This window comes from Rhinolophus sinicus, linkage group LG01 (assembly GCF_036562045.2).
Source record: "Rhinolophus sinicus isolate RSC01 linkage group LG01, ASM3656204v1, whole genome shotgun sequence".
Lineage (NCBI taxonomy): Eukaryota > Metazoa > Chordata > Mammalia > Chiroptera > Rhinolophidae > Rhinolophus > Rhinolophus sinicus.
Genome location: NC_133751.1, coordinates 26,855,775 through 26,878,182, shown reverse-complemented (window position 1 = coordinate 26,878,182; position 22,408 = coordinate 26,855,775). Strand labels below are relative to the sequence as shown.

At 35.1% G+C, this 22,408-nt stretch overlaps 1 protein-coding gene across 1 annotated transcript in view; it reads right to left on the bottom strand.

Moving 5' to 3' along the window:
- The window catches only part of LEKR1 (leucine, glutamate and lysine rich 1), a 164,624-nt gene that overhangs the window by 91,025 nt on the left and 51,191 nt on the right, over window positions 1-22,408 (bottom strand). The window contains exon 6 of the mRNA XM_019731921.2: window positions 5,945-6,064. Coding sequence (XP_019587480.2) covers window positions 5,945-6,064 — 120 coding nt within the window. The remainder of the gene's footprint in view (window positions 1-5,944; window positions 6,065-22,408) is intronic.

Sequence of the window (22,408 nt, the reverse complement as noted above, 5' to 3'; positions counted from 1 at the left end):
GACGATGGCAAGTCTGAATGTGGAGCCAGGAACTGGTAAAAGTAGGAGACAAACGGTATGAATTAAGTCAAGGTTAAGGGGCTAATGTGCCCAGTGTAAGGCAGCTGCCAGGAGCAAGCTATGTACAGGGCCTACAGAGACGTTTCAATAGAAAAGGCTGGATGTGGATGCAGGTGCCTCTGTAGGGGGAAAGACAAGAAACAGAAAATTCAAGCTTCTGAGCTAAGAGCTAACAAGATCCATTTTTATGAGGCCTAAATCTTATATGATTGGTGACGGGTGGGGAGGAGGACTTTCTTAAGAAAAGAATCAAAAATAATGACTGACAAAATTGGTCATTTAAAAAATTTTTTATTAAAAATATAGCTAGTTTCAGGTGTACAACATAGTGATTCAATAGTACCCACCTGACACTATACATATGTAAAATTAGTCATGTTTTAAAGTGTGCAATTATTTATGGAATGAGAAAAATCATTAAATTAAAAAATCAAAAATTTTAAGATTATAAATTCCATCACAAAAAACAACAACAGGAAAACAACATAACTTTGTAATAAGTAACAGCTCTAAAATACTTTTTGCCTACAATTTTTGGCTACATGTTCTACAAATACCTCTTCATATGAGAACCATTTTATAATAACACTTTATGTGAAGAAAATATAAAGGTTATACAGCCTTTCATCTATCATGGCCATTAGTTTTTTACTATTAATAGTTTAGAAAGATTCTTTCAGCCTCGTAGCTCATTACTGGTAATGCCATGCAAATACTAAGTGCTGCCAAATTTGGAAAAATTTTTTATCAAACTTTTTTTCATGTGTGATTTGAAGATTTTGGGCATTTCAAGTTTTCTTGGAAAATGACTAGCCTTAAATTATCTTTGAAATAATGAAACTCATGAACCAGTTTATCTTAGATGTCCCTAAAGTGGTACAGTATGATTTTTATGTTATATTCAGCGATGTTAGTAGCTTTTGTCAAATAAGCAAGAAACTTAAATATTTCTCCAATGTATTCAAATAATTAACTCTTATTCATTGAATGGATTATGAAATAATCCAAGAGCTTTCATTAAAAATATGTCTCTTTATCTAAATTAATTTGCTTGTGATCTGAAAAAAAATTGTTACAATTTATTTCTTTACGCCAGAATAATTTCTGTTGTTTAAATTGCTCATATTCATTGCTTTTATTACATTAATTTTTAAAAATTCATACTCATCCAAATGTTTAGTCTATAATTCCTTACTTGTGTTATTGATTTATTCTACAATGTCTTTCCAAACGGCAGTTATAATAGTGTATTCCCAAGTCAACTTTCCCTTACTCAGATCCCCCAAATGCTTATGAATATTCCAGGGATATACTGACATCAGAAGTGCTAAGAGAGGGGAAATCAGAGTGGAAAAAGAAAGAATTTTTAACCAATTACAATTAAACCAGCTTACTTTTGCCAGGGGTCCTCCGAGAACCTCGGAAGAGGGTCTGAGTGAGAAACTCTGAGTGAGAGGTTCTGAAACTTAAGTATAATTTGATTTGCAGTAAATCTATCTGTGTTGATAACTTTCTGTGTAAAATATGAGGCAAAACACACAGCTGCTGAGTGATGAGTAATGAGTAACACAGGAAAGTCTAAGCAAAAATAGTGAGGATTTAGAATAGTATTAGAAGACTTGAGGGCCTGATGTTTAACAATCTGTAAGTAGGTATGAAGACTGAGGGGTTTAAGGGTAATTACAAGTAAATGAGCAGAGGTAAAAGGAGTTAGAGTATAGATACCCCTCCAGGCAAAAATCCTCTATATAGAAACATGCTCTATATAGAAACATCCTAATACACACACATACACACACACACACACACACTAGAACTAATAAATGGGTTCATCAAGGTCACATGCATACATGATCCATATGCAAAAATCAATTTTATGTCTAAATACCAACAATGATCAACCCCCCCAAAAAAATTAAGAAAATAATCCCTCTCATAACCTAACATCCAAAAGAATAAAATATTTAGAAATAAATTTAGTAAAAGAAGTGCAGACTTGTATACTAAAACAAAACATCTCTCAGAGAACTGAAGCTCTTAATGGAAAGACATACCATGTTCATGAATTTAAAGTTTCTATATTTTAAAGAAGGCAATTCTCCCCAAATTGATATAGAGAGTCAAGGCTATACCTATCAAAGTCCTAGCAGGCTATTTTTCAAAAATTAACAAGCTGATCCTAAATTCAGTTGGAAATGCAAGGCACCCAGAATAGCCAAAATAATCTTGAAAACAAAGGAATTTAGAGGACTTACATTTCTTGCTTTCAAAATTTACTGAAAACTATTCTAGAGATTGTGGTTCGATTCCCACATGGGCCAGTGGGCTCTCAACCACAAGGTTGCCAGTTCAATTCCTCGAGTCCCACAAGGGATGGTGGGCTCCGCCCCCTGCAACTAAGATTGAACACAGCACCTTGAGCTGAGCTGCCTCCGGGATGGCTAGGTTGGAGTGTGGGCTCTCAACCACAAGGTTGCCGGTTTGACTCTTGCAAGGGATGGTGGGCTGTGCCCCCTGCAACTAGAAACGGCAACTGGACCCAGAGCTGAGCTGCGTCTTCCACAACTAAGACAGAAAGGACAACTTGAAGCTGAACAGCACCCTCCACGACTAAGATTGAAAGGACAACAACTTGACTTGGAAAAAAGGCCTGGAAGTACACACTGTTCCCAATAAAGTCCTGCTCCCCTTCCCCAAAAAAATCTTAAAAAAAAAAAAAAGACATAAATATATGGTGATGGAAGGAGAACTGACTCTGGGTGGTGAACATACAATGGGATTTATAGATGATGTAATACAGAATTGTACACCTGAAATTTATGTAATTTTACTAACAATTGTCATCCCAATAAATAAATAAATAAAAGACAGATAATAAAAAGTGTTGGCAAGAATTCAGAGAAACTAGAATCCTCATGTCTGGTAGGAATATAAAATGATGCAGCCACTTGGAAAATGGTTTAGCAGCTTCTTAGAAAGTTAAATTTAAAATTTCCATATGATTCAGTAATTCCACACTTAGAGATTTACCCCAAAGAAATGAAACCTACATCCACACAAAGACTTGTATGTGAATGTTTATAGCAGCATTATTTATAAGTGCTAAGTGGAAACAATCCAAATGGCCATCAACAGTAAATGGATAAAAAATGTGGTCTATCCATACAATGGAATACTGTTAAGCAATAAAAAAGAACAAAGTACTCATACATGATACAACATGGAAGGATCTCAAAAATGTAAGTGACAGAAGCCTGATGTAAACGACCACAGATCGTATAATTCCATTTATCTGAAATGTTCAGAAAAATGCAAATGTATAGAAACAGAAAGGTTAGTGTTGCCTAGGACTTGCGGTGAGAACGGAGATTAATTGCAAATGGCATGAGGCTCTTTGTGGGGTGATTCAAATGTTCTAATATTGCATGTGGTAAAGGTTGCACAACTCAGTAGGCTTACTAAAAATCAGTACACTGTCATTTAAATTGTGTGGGTTTTGTAGCATGTAATTATATCTCAATAAAGCTGTTTAAAAAAAGATGCGAGGCAATTTAACTATGGGGTCAAGGCTAAAAAACAAAGCCCGAAAATGGTTGGGAAAATCGGCAAAAATACTGGAAGCCTTAATGGGGCTGAAGAGTGAAAGTGAGAGAGCTAGGAGGAGAGATTTTGGGGGGTTGATGCTGAAAATTTCAGAGATGACAGTTTAGATTTACAAATAAGAAAAATTAAAGGATAAGTACTTTATATTTCAAATAAGTTATGGCAGATTCACAACAAGAATCTTCCAAAAGTAAACACTGATAAACATGGATTGATTTGGAATATTGGATTTATACACTTTACATGAAGTGAAGTATACCCATATTCCATACTGTCTATTTAGTGTCTGTTTTACAGGTCTTCTAAAGTTCATCTCCATTTTCAAAAGACAGAATTCTGAACAGCAGATGTGCTGAGCCAACTGAGGCATACCACACCTACCCCTGGTCACTCCCTTGCAAGAGACAGGTTGGAAATGATGGTCAGGAAAAACACAGAGCATGAAAAACACTTTGCTGGAGGCTAAGTGATTAAGCCCAATTGCAATTAAACAACTGAGAGAATAATTTAAGAAGAGCAATGTGACTCAGAGACATAGTTCATTGATCTATTGAAAGTTCCTTTTGAGCTCCATAAATATACTTATATCTGAGTAGCTAAAGCTCATGCTTCTTTACCACATAAAGAGAGATTATAAGCTCCTTTTCTTTATCCACAGTAATTACTAAATTTTATGTTCTAGTAGATATTTTTTAAATAACCAGTAACGTAGTTTAAAATCAGCTGTAAGTAATGCAACAAAATCACAGAACTGAACAACCTTTTTTTATTTTATTTTCACCACTCTTTTCCCATGCAATGTACCTAGTAGTGAGAGTATCGAAAAAAACAGTAATTATTTCCATCTATCAAAAAAAATAAAAGTCTATCAAAACTTTTATTTATACTAAATGTCTAGTTAGTTAGATGGTTACTTCCAAAACTGTTTTTAGTATACTTTTTATATAAATCAGATCCCAGAATCCCAATGTGTGATCTTTTAGCTAAAAATAAACAAAATCACAGATCTGTTTAAAACATTTGAAAAAAATAAGCAGTTAAAAGTATACCTCAGAATGATGGCAAAATTAGAACATAGAATAAAAATAACAACTAAGCATGTATATGTTTCTTCAAGAATTTAAAATACTACAAATCACATGTAAAATGTGAATAATGATAATTGACTGTATCAGTCCATAATATCCTGAAGAAGCATTAATTATTTACTCTAGTCTTGGTCTAACCTTTAAAATTTAGTCAATCCTACCACCCATGATCACATTCGTGAATAAAACAAATGGGATCTCCTTAGCAGACATGGGCCAAAGCTATTGCAGAAGCCAAGCTTAAATACTGATGTCCTGACTAAAATGGAGAGCTGGGTTTGCCTGGGGGGTATCCTGCTAGTTCAATAGCAGATTTCTAGAAGAAGGCAGAGAAAATTTCTGATGACACAAATGGTCGTCTGTTTTGTGAGTAGACTCATTCATTCATTCAAAGATTATTTATTGAGCATCATTTATGTGCAAGGCATTTATGAAAGGTCAATGGTCAACAGGTAATCAGCAGATGGTGCATAAAAAATTATTATCCTGGATAATTATTTTAACAGAACAATGTTTCTGGCAATAACTAGTAGAATGAAAAAAAGAAAAACAACATAACGTTCAAAATATTCAACTGGTATATTTTTTAGTCATCCCGAACCTGTGTCTATTTGTAATGTTCATTTAACTTATTTCCCTTTTCTAAGGGTTAAAATTTACTCAATTCAAAAAGGAATAATTCTTTCTTATTTTCTCAATATATTCTTTTCCATTTTTAGAGTTAGAAAAGAAAATGTACTTCCTAGTTTCTTTAGAACATTGGTTCGTAACTCAAGGTATCATAAACCCTCCAAAAATTATATAAAATCAGAATTAACACGATTTATATTGAAGATTTCTAAATTTAGGTTTATTACTATCATTTAGAAAGTTTCCCTATTCTATTATTTTTTGTATGTGTTAGGGGATCAAATATACCAAGAAATACTGACCAAGAGGAAAATGTATTAGCTATTGTGCTTTCATTCTAAATGTCGCTGCAAAATAAAAATGTGCTTGCCTGATTTAAATTTTATTGGTAAAACTATTCAGTTGTGATAATGGTTTAAAAAAAAAAAGTGAAGTTTTTTTTTAACCATACCAAACCAAACATAGAAACTATAGTACTAAAATATGTTTGTATATTTATAAAGTTAGTATTAAATGTATCTTTTCAATATATATAATTTTCAATTCTTTAAAGATAATCTTACCTGAAGACTTGTGATTGTCTCTGTTTAATTTTTAACTCATGTTGCAAATGACTCAGTTCTTTCTGTACTCTCTGAAATTCATTTTGTTGACTTTTTAACTGCATCCTTGCATCTCGAATTCTAAAAATACAAACAAACATCCATTAGAAGCATAAATATTCCCTCATGAGTACTTCCTTAAATTAAAATTTCAATACACTTTTAAGAAAAAATAAATGAAAGAAGAAAACCCATCTTTACATATGCTAAATGAATGTATAGAAAATGTATGGAGAACACACAGCAAACAACCATTACTCCTGGCAAGGTGAGTGGAACTGATGGACAGGGAAATGGCAAAGAATACTGAAGGAAAGCATAATTTTCACTCTCTATCTTTTGTACTGTTTGAATTTTTACAATAAACATGTATTTTTACTTGAAATTCTAATCTAAATGCAACTAAACAAATATAAATTTAATTTTTATTAAAGACATGCACATAATTTAAAGTGCCAAATATTACTAAGAGTTATAAGAAAAAATAGTAATTGTTTGCTTTTACCCTAATTCCCACTGCCCAAAAACTTCCTTTCAATTCTGTGTGTGTAGGAAATGTTAAATGAGGGGCTTTACTGCGGAATAATCGGGGGGTGGGGTGGGGTGGGGGAGCTATCTGCTTTGATTGCACAACAGCCATGTGCCAGAATCAAAACAAGGCAATAATTATAAGTCTCGGGGGAGGTAGTGTGGAAAGAGGTCCTGAAAGCCTAAATGCACCTTTAAAATATTTTTAATGAGTCTTTCTATTTTCAGTCCCACTTTGTACCCTGACAAGTATTTCTCTTAGCATACTAACAGAAAAAGAAAATTAGCCAAATGTTATTTTCAGGAGTCGTATTTAAAAAAAAAAATAAAATAACAGAGGAATGTGAAAACAAAAGGTTAGGAAAATATGTGCCAGACAGATGCTTTAAAAACAATGAAAATACATATCAATATTATAACTAGCAAAACATTAAATGTATCAACAACCCTTTCATTTTGATAAAAATTCCAATCTACCAAGAAAAATGATAATCATGAACTTTTATATATACAAAACATACCGTGTTTCCCCCAAAATAATACCTAACCAGAAAATAAGCCCTAGCATGATTTTTCAGGATGATATCCCCAAACATAAGCCCTAATGCATCTTTTGGAGCAAAAATTAATATAAGACCCGGTCTTATTTTCGGGGAAACATGGTAGCTCCAAAATATATAAAGAAAAATCTGTTAGAAATCCATTGAGAACAAATTAATGATCATAGTGGAAGGTATTAACATATTTCTCACAAAAATGGAATGGTCACAATGATATGAAAACTAAGGATTTGAATAAAATAGTTAACAAGCTTGATGTATAGATATAATTGGAATTTATATCTAATGATCATTTCTTCCAAACACACGATGGTATAATCATAAAAACTGACGATTAATCAGCCACAATTGAAATTTTAATACATTCTTAAAAAGAAAAAAACAAAAAACCCACATACCCACATTCATTGCCCAAAATAAAATAACATGAAAAATTTACAACAAAAAGACAGTCAAAAAACCTACAAACATGGAAACATACATCTAATAAACCTTGGGCCAAAAAGAAAATAAAAATGGAAGTTATAAACTATTCAGAAATAAATGATAATGAAAACACCATATATCAAAGTACTCAGAGGAAAACGTATAGCTTTAAATGCATTTATTAAAAAACAATGAGTGTTCTGAATGTCATGATCCAGGAGAAAGGTCCAAAGACAAAACGACGAATGCTCAGAAGCAAGGCTAACCCAGCAGCAATGCCCAGATTTTGGTTTCTAAATGCCATTCTCCAATAAAAGAAACCAAGCATCTTAGACAACTGGTTGATTACAGGGCCGGGCCAGGGAAAATTTAAGATGAGCTGAGAACATTTTGTGGTGCCAGAAAGGAAGGAAGAGCTCAAAGGGAGATAGGGGCATGTTGAAAGGGCACAGGTACCGTCTGAGAGAGTTCCTTGTGGCCCAACTGGAACAACTGAGTAACAAAATAAATAACAATAGCACAGGATTATCACCCACAAAATAAAAGTGAATGAGTCCATACTGATAGGAATAAATAACAGACTAGATAAATAAATGGGAGACAAGAAACTGCTCTTCCTCACAGAGAACTTTCAACTAATAAATGTAGAAGGAATGAGGGAAAGAGAAAACCATATTTAGAAGGGCACATTAATAACTACTGCAGGCAAAATCTACGGATAGTTGCTTAAAAAATGGGTGAAAGTTGGAGGAGAAACAGAATATTTCAATATTTTCAAAGTATCTACCCCAAAATACTTATTAAAATTGCAAAGGGAAAAATAATAATTTTACAGTGGAAGAACCTGGCAGACACCACCTTAGTCAAGTGATCAAGGCTAAAATCACCTGTAATAAGACATCGATATCACATGCACTCTGGTATGGTACACCGAGAAGGGCACATCACGCCCGCCAAAAATGAGTAATCTAATATAATCATGAATAAACATCAGAAAAACCCAAATGGAGGGGTATTCTACAAAATAACTGACCAGTCCTCTTCAAAAGCTTTGGGTCATAAAAGACAGAGTGAGGAACTGCCACAGATCAAAGAGAACTAAGAAGATATAAACTCTAAATGCAACGTGTGATTCCAGATTGAATCCTGGACTGGAAAAAAAGACGTTAGTGGCAACACTGATTAAATCCCATAAAGCATGTAGGTTAGTTAATAGTATTGTGCCAATGTTAATTTCTTAGTGTTTATAATTGTACCATAATTATGTAAGGTGTTAACATTAGGGGAAGCTGGGTATATGGGAATTCTCTGTACTACTTTTATAACTTTCTATATGGCGAAAATCGTTTAAAAATAAAAAGTTTAAAAAAATCACTTCTACAGATACAATGGATAATACGCATGTGTCAAATGTATCTGTAGTATAAACTATGGTATAAATAGGTGGGTGCATTTTAAATTTTGGGAGTTATGCAATATTTTAATAGCAGAAATAAAAGGAAATAAACTTCATGGTCAATGTTAAAGGAACACTAAATAATCTATGTTTCTGTGGAATACTATATAAAAAATAAAAAAAGAATGAAATAAACCTATGACCTAGCATGGAAAGAATACCAAGACATATCAAGGAAAAAGAAAAGCAAACTGTAATCTTGCTCAATATTAGCTCTCAAACACTCCTAGTAGGAATGCAAATTAACACAACTACTTTGAATAAATAGTAGGATCTACTAAACCTGGCCATATGTATAATCCCATGACCCAAAATTTCCATAGCTAGCACGAAGGTCAGACAATTAAGTTCGCGAACCCATCCTAGAAAAAGTGCTACATACCTCATTGCTGAATTTCACTATGGTCACCTTTGAAGTACTCCCCTTGGGAAGTTATGCACCGATGTCAGCACCTAGTCCACCCTTCAAAGCAATTTTGGAACTCTTTTTCTGGAATGGCCATCAGAGCTGTCATTGTATTACCCTTGATGTCCTGAATGTCATCAAATGTTTTCCTTTCAACATTTCCTTTATCTTCAGGTAAAAAAAGAAGTCATTGGGGGCCAGATCAGGTGAGTAGGGAGGGTGTTCCAATAGTTATTTGTTTACTGGCTAAAAACTCCCTCATAGACAGTGCTGTGTGAGCTGGTGCATTGTCGTGATGCAAGAGTCAGGAACTGTTGGCGAAAAGTTCAGGTCATCTAACTTTTTTGTGCAACCTTTTCAGCGCTTCCAAATAGTAAACTTGGTTAACTGTTTGTCCAGTTGGTACAAATTCATAATGACTAACCCCTCTGATATCAGAAAAGGTTAGCAACAGCGTTGCAACAAGTTCGTGAACTTACCTGTCAGCCCGTACACAAGCATACGCATCTTCACCGAAGATGTACCCAAGCATGTTCCTGGCAGCACTGAGTATAACAGCCTCGCGTTGGAAACAGTCCAAATGTCCACCCACAGAACAGATAAACCCACTGTGGTGTATGCATACCATGGAAAACTGAACAGCAATAGAAATGAACAAACAGCAGCTACGCACACATGGATGCATCTCACAAACATAATGTTGAATGAAGAAAACAAAAAAAGAATATACACCATATAATTCCATTTATATAAAGTTCAAAAACAGGCAAAATTAATCTATGGTGTTAGAAGTCAAGATAGTAGCTTCCTTTGGGTAGGTGACAGTAAGAGAAGTACAAGAGAGCTTCTAGAGAATGTTAATGTGCTGATTACATGGGAAATTCACTTGGTGAAATTTAATTTAGCTGTGCTTGTCTTATCTGTGCATTTTTCTCTATATGCATTATACTTCAATAAAAATTTATAAAAAATAAAATAAAATTAGAATTTAAAAAACACCTAGGCAGCCTCATTATGTGTATATAAGCACGTCCAAGGTTGATAAGTGGGGAAAAATACAGAAATGTTAGAAGGAAATTTAAGCTTACAGAGTATACTGCTGGAGTAAATAAAATTTGTATTAAACATTCCTTAATAAAAACCCACTCCAATTGTTAAGATTTGCCCAGAAAAGAATTCTAAGCCTGTGTTTTTACAAAACATTTCCTTTCTATAATTTTTAAAAAACATGCACATTAAAACACTTTCCAAGGGCACTTCTCTTAATATATCCTCAAATGAATGTTACATATAAATACCATCTCAAGCCCTCTAACAATACTCCCTGAGAAGTGAGGTCACATTAGTTCACTCTGTCCTAGCTATGCTAAGAGCCTACTTTACTTCTTTCAAATCAAACTAATGTGGTTAAAAATGAATGACATGCCAGATGGGCACTAATGTTCACTTCTGCTGTACATATTATATCAACTTTATGAAATAAACTACTCAAAAATATTGCAATGCAGCATGTACTGTGCAAGCACACCGTTTTCTCTAACAGTCATAATTCTGCACAGAATTTGAACACTATGTTGATGTGAGGACATGCTGTTGTCTACTCAGAGGGTGTTCCGAAAACAGTGGGGACAACAACATGTTCTAGTGGATAGAGTCCCGTACTGGGAATTAGATGACTTGTATTATAACCCTCTTGCCAACGCAACCACGAAAACACCACATTTATTACCCTTGTCTATTTCCCAGTTTATCTCTTAGCCAAGTTGATTAAAATAGATTATGTAAGAATCACAGAGTTGTAAAACACATTTGGGAAAGGTATTATAGTCTTCTTAATTATTGTCATTTGGATCATCTATTAATATTACTCATAATGCAAATATTCTAAAATACTGTAAAACCTCCTTTTATCGTCCCTCCACTTTATAATCAAACATTTTAGAAAACACAAGAAAACTGATCACCTCATTGGAGATTTTACCACCTGTAACCTATGCTCTTTTTTGTCCAGCTCCTGGTTCTAAGGATTCACTTATTTTCAGTCTTCCTTTCAAACTGGTTTTGCAGCAATCTAAGGTGACAAGTGGAAGTTCAGGGTCTGAAAAAACGAAGCGAAGGATTTTCAGGATTGTGTCCTATCAAGATCTGACAGGCAAAGGCATCTAAATATCAAGGAGAAAATTAGGACTGCAACGAAGAAATCAATCAAAACAAGACAGGACTTCAAGAGTTCTTAGGAAACGGATTTCAGAAATTGATGTAATGACCGCCAATTAGAAGTGGTTTCTATTCTTCTGTAACTGCACCCTTGGAATTAACCCCTACTTAAATGCATCCAGAAAATTAAGTTACCTTTCAAGAAAATAGAAACTTGGGGGTCGGGAGCCTACATATATAGATAGATAAATCACTTAGGATTCAATAAAACCAGAAGGGAACTCTTATTTTGCAGAGGAAAGTCATAAGCACTTTGTAAAACCCTGGTGGCAGAAACCAAACTTCTTTACCTATCACCAGGAGCTATGGCAATGTCAAAAATGTCAACAGAAGACTAACAGGACCAAAAATGTCACTAAAAAAGTGTTAGCAATATTTAACAGCAGCAATATTTAAAACAAAATTATTTGTGAATACAATTTCCTCTTGAGTGGTATTCTATTGTTTTTGTTTAGAAGATTAGTGATAGCTACTTGTAACCTTCTACAAAAGTTCTAACTTAGTTACTAAAATATATCCTTTTGTTAAGGTGATTTTAATTTTATCCCAAAAAGTCATTATCCTGATAATAAATGTACTCCTGAATAGCTTGATTCCTTCTAAATGGTGCTTGCCCCATTGAGTTAAGGATCAGGAATGGTCTCAAAAGTCTAACAATAATAAGCCATTGTCTTGACTTGGATACCACACATTCATACTCCCTCCTCTCTGCTCTTCCATCTCCTCTCCCTTCTGGCATGGTCTGTCTCTATCTCTCCCCACCCTCCCCCAACAAGGTAGGAGAATGGTACTTTGCATTGGACTGAATCAGCAGTGCTTTTTAAATTAACCTCATTTAATTAATCTCATTTGAGCTTTATTCAGTCTTTGATTATTCACTTATTTTCCCCCGATCTCTTTACTATGTGGAGTCTATTAAAATAATAGATTTTCCTTTGACTAAATATAATACCCTTAAGCTTTACTAGTGCAGAAGCAGAAGTTAAAAATCTTAACCCTGACTTAATAAAAAAACCCAAATACATCATTCTGTATTGTAGGGTTGATGTGTAATTTCACAAAATGAAGGCAAAATGTTTTCCTGTATTTTTCTTAAAGGTCAGGAGATAAAAGACAATTTGGAGAAAAACTGAAATCTCCACTGTTTTAAAGTGCTCTTAATAAAATCACATTGTTTATATAAAACACTGTTTTAAATATTACTACCATCATTTAAAAGTACTCAATAAAAATTACATTATTTATTCCTCACTGCAAGAACTTATGTTTCTTACTTCCCTATTTATTTTCTCCCGGTTCTGGTAACATAGCAGGCATTGATAAATATTCTTCTACTGATTAATTCTAAAGGATGGAAAGCACATAAACTTCTCACATATTCTCTGTTGTTCACGTAGTGGTTACTGCTGTTTTGTTCACCCTGTATAACTCCCTTTTTTTTGGAGCATCATCAACCCTTTATGCAAGGAATCATTTCTTTTCCACCCCACTCTTACAGCTCCAACCAATCATAGGACTGCCCCAGATCAAACCTCTGTTTCCATGTCCTATGCCAACGCAACCACAGGAACACATTTATTACCCTTATCTATTTCCCAGTTTTTCCCAACCCCACTGACAAAACCCCTGCCCCCAATGGATCAGTCAGAGCTCTTCTCTGAGAATTCTTCTTTTTGGAGGACTAGAGAAACAACAGACAGTCCCTCTCAGGTGCTAATAGAAGTTAAGAAGTAAAACTCAGGCATTATGGGCAAGCGCTTTTCCTTCTAAGTGGAGAAAACAGGCCTCCAGCTTGAGAGAATAAAGCTAACATGCAAAGAAAAGCAGAGATGAAAGACAAAAATAAAATCTTAGCGGTGGTCATGTCCTTTGTTCGGGTTATCCCTGAGGCCCAGCTTCATAGCCCTTCACAGTTCAGTTTTTCCTTGAAATCTGTGATCTATTAAACACTTTTTTGTCTAAACTAGTTCAAGCTAGATTTTAGTCACAAACAAGAGTCCTAGCTAATAGTGTATGGCCCAGGATCTATCATACAGCAACTTTAAAATTAACTTCAAAGAGGTTTGTTTGAAGACGATGCTTTCTACCAATCCTTAAGAATGGAAAACATATACTTAAATAGGCAGATGACAATAAATAGGCAATTCAGAGAAAAGAAATATCCTGAGTAAGAAACTGCAAAAAAATTGTACATCACTAAAATCCAGAGAAATGGAAACTGAAACAGTATTTTAATCTCTTAAATTAACAAAGATTTAACAAAAATGAGTTTGTCCAGTATTGGAAAATTACAATGAAATAGTATTCTCTTACATCATTTGTGGGAGTACAAATTTTTATAGACTGTTTTCATAAAGCACTTGGAAACTATGCATTAAGAAGCTTAAAAATATTCATATTCTTTGACCCAGGAGTTTCACTGCTGGGATCTAGCCTGAGGAAATAGACCCAAATACAGAAAACTTTTTTGTTTGCTTTGGCTTTGAAGAAAGCCAATCACCACAGTAATTTGCAGTAGCAAAAGTCTGAGAGTAATACAAACGTTCAGTAAGAAAATGGTTAAAGCAATTTACTCAATGCAATAGTGGTCATTAAAAATAATTTTACAGTGGGTAGATAGAACAGAAAAATGCTTACATTATGGTGTTAGATTTTTTAAAACTCAGAATGTCAAATTGCATAATTAAATGTTTTTAAACTATATAAACAATCAAAATAATTGATGCATTTCTTTAACTATGAAAAATTTGATAATATAAACTGGATATCATTCCATAGGTTAAGAGGGAATATGATTTGCAATCTGAAGACTTGTGTTAGTAAAAAAGTTGATCTCTATAGGTACTAGTAGCCTGAGTGAAGGGACAAAAGCTGTTTGTTGTTCTCCAAATCTAGGAACACACAGCTACTCTGTTTTAAGGGGCTGGCTGCTCAGTTGGCCTTGCCTGCTTTCTTTACTGTTGGTGGTTACGACACGTAGAACAATTTCTAGAAACCCAATTTTATTTAGTGTTATAGTCTTACATGCTGTTCAGGATGTCCTTAATGATATTTAGGTATATGTCTGTCCCTTAGCTAAATTACATTTATTTATTATTTTTACCCTCTAATAGCAAAGTATCTTTAAAAGATTATAGAACTTTTATTAAAATTCTTATAGAAAAAATATTTGGATTGTGAAATTCTCAGTTTCTAAATCTCTTTTTTAATTGAATAAACTTTTTTTAAAATGTGACTTTTGAGGCTCTTTGGGTAATATAAAGAACACATTTAAAAAGTTAATCAGTTACCTTAGGAAGTAAAACTTAGGGCAATCTTTTTCACCTACTTTCCACTTTCCAAATATCCCACCATGTACACAGTGAAAACAGGAGACTTAATTTTTGTTAAAGAATAGATAATAGATTAGCAAATAATTTATAAATTAATGTTTGAAATAATGAAAATAATAAGTGCATTTGAAACACAATATGAAATGCACCCCAAATCATTAGATTTCATTGTTTTTTTTGTGTGTGTGTGTTTTTTAAAGATTTTATTGGGGAAGGGGAACAGGACTTTATTGGGGAACAGTATGTACTTCCAGGCCTTTTTTCCAAGTCAATTTGTTGTCCTTTCAATCTTAGTTGTGGAGGGTGCCATTCAGCTTCAAGTTGTTGTTCTTTCAGTCTTAGTTGTGGAGGGCACAGCTCAGCTCCAGGTCCAGTTTCCGTTTCTAGTTCCCATTTCTAGTTCCCATTTCTAGTTGCAGGGGGCACAGCCCACCATCCCTTGCGGGAGTCGAACCAGCAACCTGGTGGTTGAGAGGACGCGCTCCAACAAACTGAGCCATCCGGGAGGCAGCTCAGCTCAAGGTGCCGTGTTCAATCTTAGTTGCAGGGGTCACTGCCCACCATCCCTTGTGGAACTCGAGGAATCGAACTGGCAACCTTGTGGTTGAGAGCCCACTGGACCATGTGGGAATCGAACCGGCAGCCTTCGGAGTTAGGAGCATAGAGCTCTAACAGCCTGAGCCACCAGGCTGGCCCCTCATTAGTTGTTTTAAACACTGGTCTATACAACTGTTTTTCTTTGAAAAGATTCAAGAGAGCTGTATGGACAGTTATAAAATAATGCATGGAACTGTAAGATATCCACAGAATCATTAAAATTTGAGGTTTCCTTTACTTCCCATTTTTAAGTTTGAAGCAATAATAACTTTGGTTCAATAAAAGGAAAAGAACATGTGACAGTTTGGGGGTCACTATTTTTATATTCTGATAAAATTGTAATTACACTAGGGAGAAAAAACAAAAGTAAAAATCATTCACACAATAATATGTATTACATCCCCATTATGTGCATGATACTATACCTGGAACCATTAAATTTGGAAATAAAAGAAAATGATCTCAACTGACTCATGGCTAGATGTGGGAGAGTAAAAAAAGAAGACAGTTACATTATAGTGCGATAAAGAGGGTAAAGAAAGAAGGCACATGAGAGGGGGCAGAGAGAGGCCGATAACCAGCTACTCTTGTGAGACCTGGAAAGTATTTAGGACTTTCTGATTAGGGAAGTCTCCGGCTGTGTCGTAAATGATGTTGAAAACAGGCAAAGAGGGAGGGGAGAGAAAAAGAGGGAGGAGGTTGTCCAGGATAATGGGAGGGAAGAAAAGAAAATTTGTTAGAAAGATTTTTATTTTATTTTCAAAATATTTAATAATCAAGGGAAAGATGTGAGTTATTAAGTTACTTCCAAATCAAAGATCATTCAAAGAGTTTCATTGATAATGCAGTGATATTTAAAAATATCCGAAGAATCCTTTCGACAAGATATTATGTGCTCTTCATTTCGCCACTCAAAGAAAATAAGGAAAAGAAATGTAGTAGCATTTATTCAAAATGTAACTTGTTTCTGGATATACTCTAAGAAAATAGTTATCAAATATTCTTCAACTATAAATTATTAAATCACATAAAAACGTAATTGTAAAACTATTCTTACAGTTAAGAAACCTATTTTATTTTTGGCCAGTTTTTCTGCTAGCAGTATTTTATTAAATATTTTCTAACCCAAATCCTGCAATGCCATCGGGAAATGTAATATGACTTTTTTAGATCATCAAATAATGGTACTGTGGTCTTAAATTAATTCTAAGCAGAAATTTACAAGGTTCACACAAACACCTCAGTTATGGGGTTGGCTAGGAACATCGCTATACTAGCTTCTTTGTCGTGTTCAGTGACAAATAGAAGCCAGAACTGAGCTGGTATGAAGACTCACCTGACTTCAGCTGTGCAGTCTTACATTTCCCTAATTTAGAAGTTGCAAACTGATCCCTGAACATGCTTTATTTGATTTGCAGAATGTTTTCTGTTTTTGTTTTTTTAAATGAGTACCACCATTTAAAATTTCAGAGCTTTTACATAAAGATCCGGATTCCCTGCTTTATTTTAAAAATTGAGTAATTAAAAAACGATGGGCCCCACGTTCGCCCAAAAAACCGTCTCCTGGAGCAGCTGCCTCCATTAATGAGCAGGCATTTTTCGGTTTACTGTAGTGTATGCTCAGCCAGTTCCCACTCACTTATTCTGGACACCTGCTTCACCCAAAGGCATTTGTGTTTGCCATCCCACTTAATTCGAAAATTTGATAGATGGACTTCAGAGGCTTTTATAAGCCATTAAAACCCAGCTGAATGAATGTGGCTACCTCAAATATCTTTTCTCTGAAAATTACAAAGGGTGCTGCCTGCTGCCTGCTGCTCACTTGAGCAAGTTCTTTTCAGAATAAATAAATTCTATTTTTATTTTGCATAATAAATAAAATACATATATACAGAGAGAAATATCTATCTATCTATCTATCTATCTATCTATCTATCTATCTATCTATCTGTATATATATAAAATACAGAACCTGAAACCTCCCCTGACAGCAAACAGGCATAACTAGGATTCCAGAGCACCTCGATAACAGAGATTCTCCTATATATCCTGACCTTATAAGGTTCCAGTATCCCACAAAGGGCTCTATTGACAAACAGAAGCCAACTAAGGAAGATCACTTCAAAGGTTTTGGATAACTCCCCCACTGCAAATAGGAAGCCATCATTAACAGGCCCGAGTCACTTCAAACAAGTTGACACCAAATTGGGCTAAACCTTAGCAATAATTCTCTCCACTCAGAGTCTCATCTGAGCCATGTATTTATTCATTCATCAAAGAACTTCAGTTAATGCCAAAGATTGGCTGTTTGGTCAACCAGCACTGGAGGTTAGTGCTCTACGTGCAGGCACCACAGATTTGTATGTGAGCACAGAGGAAGATTCGGTCAACGCCGACGAATGGTAAAGGAGGAGTTAGTGTCAGTGTGAGGCAGAGGAGGGCATGACAAGCCAGGAATTCTGGAAGGGCATTGGCCAAAACACAGAGGCTTCAGCGAAGATGGCATTTTCTGGTTAAGCCTTAGGGTTGACATGAAGTAACAAGAACTGAAGGCAAGCTGGAGGTTGTGTGAGCCATGGTAAGGAATCTGTACTTTTCGCTCAGTGTTATGGGGCCCCTGGAGGGTTTGAAGCAGGAATCCTACTTGCATTTTAGAAAGACGGCTCGATCTGAAATTACCTAAGAAACTTCCACCAAGACTTCCGCGCAGGAATGTTTGTCACTGAGACCCTCCTCTCCCATCAGTCTATCCTCCTTCAGAATGCTCACCTTATAGCTGCTCTCATTGATAAGAACATCAATTACTTCCCCTCAGTATTGCAGTGCTTAGTCTACCTCACAGCTACGGCCATATGATTTCCTCACTTAGAGACTCAACCCCCCATCCTCATGCCTTTCTCTTTCTCCCCTCTCTCTTGCTTGTGAGGACAAATTCTGACTTCAGGCCTGAGTTCAACAGCCTCTGTCCAATTGTCTGCACCAATTCATTCCTGTTGATTTTTTACCTTCCTTTAATAAACAGGCTTATGTCTTGCTTCCTTATAATCTTGTATTCTATTGGTAACTACCCCCTCACTCTACCCCCACCCCCCCACACACACACACCTAATACTAGATCATTAACATTCTCTTTCCAGGCTAGGACCACAGCCTTGCAATTCAGCTTCTCTAATTGTCGCTGATTGAGTGATTAGACTTTTGGATTCTCCAACATGAGCCCTGTTATTGCTGGGGCAAATTATTAGTTTTGCCTTGAATATCTCTTGTTAACTACTTTTCCAGACACATCAACCCTCTTGAAAATTCAAGGGGTGCATGTGTGGGTGTAGGTGGTAGTGGAAGACTGTACCTATACAGCACACAAGGCTGAGGTTGTTTTCTTTAGCACCTGTTCTAGCCAATGGATGGATGTAATTCCAGGTCCCAGCCCCCTCTAGTAAGCTATGTACTTGTCATAAGAAACTGAGCCAGGCTCAGTTCAGTTCAGGAAGGTGACAAGTACAATTTATTCCCACTGTTCTCTGAGGATAACCTGGTCCCTCAGATTGATCCTCACCGACACTACCTCGTATGTCGCATGTTTTTCTCTTAATAACCCTTTAAGACTTGCCTGCCTTCATCCAGATTAAAAAGATTCATGAGCCCTTCAATTTTTCCCCTCTTAGAAATCGGACAATGTTAAGGCCTGTCTTGTAGTATTAATAATTTATTAAGTATAGAACTGTGTAACCCCAAAAGATAAATGTATATACTTTTTTGTTTCCCTTTAAGGAATCTTGGGTTGCGTTATAGTTCCCAAAATGAAAATTCTCCTGGAGTGTAATCGTGTAATCGAACACAAATATGCTTATCCAGCTTGCCATAAATACTTCAGTCCTCTTTGTTAAAAAGAAATATGGCTTTTAGATCCTAACTGCCCATATCTAAAGTTGCTGCCTCTTTTGTCATCCACACTTGTGTCAAAGCAATGCTGGTACAGCGAGACTCTGGGGTAGGCTGATCGTGCCCTCCCAACAGCACAGAGAGGCCTCAGAGTTGCCTGGGGAATATAATGCTATATCACATTACAATCTGACTGATTCCCAATATACTAACAGGGAATTTCTGATAGAACAAAAGGCTGGACTAAAGTTTGTCTGAATTACTTATTGTAGAAATATAATTCCTGTTTACAAGCTTAAGAAAAAAATACTTAAGTATGAACTGTTTATATTTAGAAATAATTAAAAATTATAACATTAGGTTTGGGGGTTTAGTAAAGCAAATCCACTAAGTGTTACATCACACAATGCTTTTTTGTCCTGGTTTTATTAATTACATGTACTTAAATGAATTAAAACTGAGCATTTATAAAATATGCTATCATTTATTCTATCATTTAGATATTTACTAATTTAGATTGCTTTTGGCAAACAATGTTGAATTGTGACGTCATACAGTATACATTGAGTCAATTACGTTAAAACTCAGATTTTACTTCTCTCCATTTGGGCATTTAAATAAATGAATTAGTTCAGATGCTACTTTATATGTTGGCATGTTATTGATATTAAAATGTTAATTTTTCAAGATCATATTTTCCTACAGTGAAGAAAACTTTTATAACAATAACAACAACAAAAATGATAATGAACTCTGCTCAGCACTTACCAAGTGCCAGACACTCTGCTTAATAATTTATATGAGCTGTCATATTTAAACGTCACAATATTCCTATGAGATAGATCCATTGTCAGCCTCATTTGACAGATGAGGGAATGGAGAGGCAAGCTGAATGAAGCCATGCAACCAGCAAGTGATGGAGCTGGGATTTGAACCCAGGCAGCCTGACTTACCCGGATACTAATGTACTTGTCTGGTTGACTGTACTTAGCTCTGACTTTGTACTTTTGATTATTTCTTTGCATATAATTTTAGAGGATGGGGTTTTATTTGCATACTGCACTTTGAATTCTGCCTTGATTAAATTGATACTGAATAGCAATTGACAGGTCAACTGAGGAGTTTGGAATAACATTACCAAGAAAGGGAAGTGAGCAGCAGTTAAAAACCACAAATGTTATGCACTGAAGAAAATTTAAGCAGAAGATTAACTTTACACATATGTCCAAATATATGTTGTTTTAAAAATCCCCTAGCGAAACCCAGGGGTTCACAGAGGGAAAGAGTTCGGCGGTAATTCTCACAAATCTTTGTTTTCATGGGCATAAAATGTTTTCAGAATCAACCCCAGTTAGTCTCTGTCTTTCAGCATGGTAAGGATTTGGCATGCTGCTCCTTTCCTCCTGAGAGTGCAATCCGAATGCTTGCCAGAGCGCTTAATATTCTAGCATCCACAGCAAATCGCTTTCATCTCCTTCTAACTGCCTCCAAACTGACTTCAGATTTGGGCAAAAGAGAGAAAGGCAGTGAAGGAAAGAGACACAGGGGTGATTGTTGTTATTGCTATTTTTTCTCACTTCAACAAACAAAACATGCTTATAATTATGTGAAACATATTCTTTTTTAGTATTATTCTTGCTATCAACCCTAGAAAGCTCTCTAGTTGTAGTCTTCCACAATAACATAAAATACCAGGCCAATATTATAGTGTAAATGAGCTACTAAATAACTGGCTTCTAACTCATTGACAATTTGGAGTTTTACTTCAATAGCCTACTATTTTTTTTCCTTTCAAAGAGGATAGAAAATGGAGAAAATTATAACCTAATTTTCTAGATATAAAGACACGAGTGAATAAAATATCTAGCCAAAGAAAAGCAGATGAATAAAGAAGTCTATCATTTTGCATTTATAAGAAAATAAACTTCCCTTTTTAGAAAATAAGAGCTATAAAACAGGTTATGCTAACATTAATTTTTCAAAGGTATAAATGTTAATATGTTTTTCAACTCATATTCTAATTAGTTTTTAAGTTAAAAAAAGAAGGAAAGACAGGCTTAGAATGTGATGCTTGTGAGAAAGACCTAAGAACACTGGACAAAGTCGGACATAGAAGAACAATGATGACAAATATTTCAAGGAAATGCTGCTTTTAACAGGCACAGTTTAAAACATAAAGACAGGCTGAAAGCAAAAGAAAGGAAGCCATAGAACACGGCACGTTTAATTAGTTGTCTCTTTCCTCAGATTAACAGCCGCTCCAAATATGCTGGACACTGTTAACAGACATTTCAATCTTTTTCTTTTTGTTTCTCTCTCTCTGTGCCTCTCCAGAATTTTCTGGCTTAATATCAGAAGAAAGCCATTAGCTCTATTATATAAATTTAGTTATTTTGCAAAAATGAAGTTATTAACCAAAGGATAATGAAAACTTAAATCACAGACCTATGTATGGCTCAGTGAGAAAGTGTTGTCGATTTGACATTAGTTCTTTTATTTGGAAATGTTCTGCTTCCAGTCTAAGCTTGAACCTGAAATATTTTTTGTTGTTAAGATTGGTCATAAATACTACCATGTCTCTGAACGGAACACTTGCTTTTGAACAGAGGTGTTGACCAACTGCTTTGTTTTACCTTTTTGTCCCTTCCCTCTCCCAATTCTCTCTTCACTCTTAACTCTTCTAACTTTTTTGACAATCTCTTAATGCAATCACATTCAACTGGATCGTTTCATTAGACAAAGTGAAAAGCTACATGAACTGAGACCACATATTCAACACAATTACATATTGAAAAACATAGGTATTTTTTCCCTTCCCTGATTATGTCATTCTGTTCACTGTTATTATGACTTTATTTGCATGCACTTTAATACAATAATTATGTCCCAATTTTAATTTTAAAAATTTTTATAGATAAAATGACTCTAAATTAGATCAACAATAGGATTAAAACTCATATGATTTACTATTTGATTGTTCTACCCCTGAGCAATTAGCGGGAGATGTTCATCAAGACACAA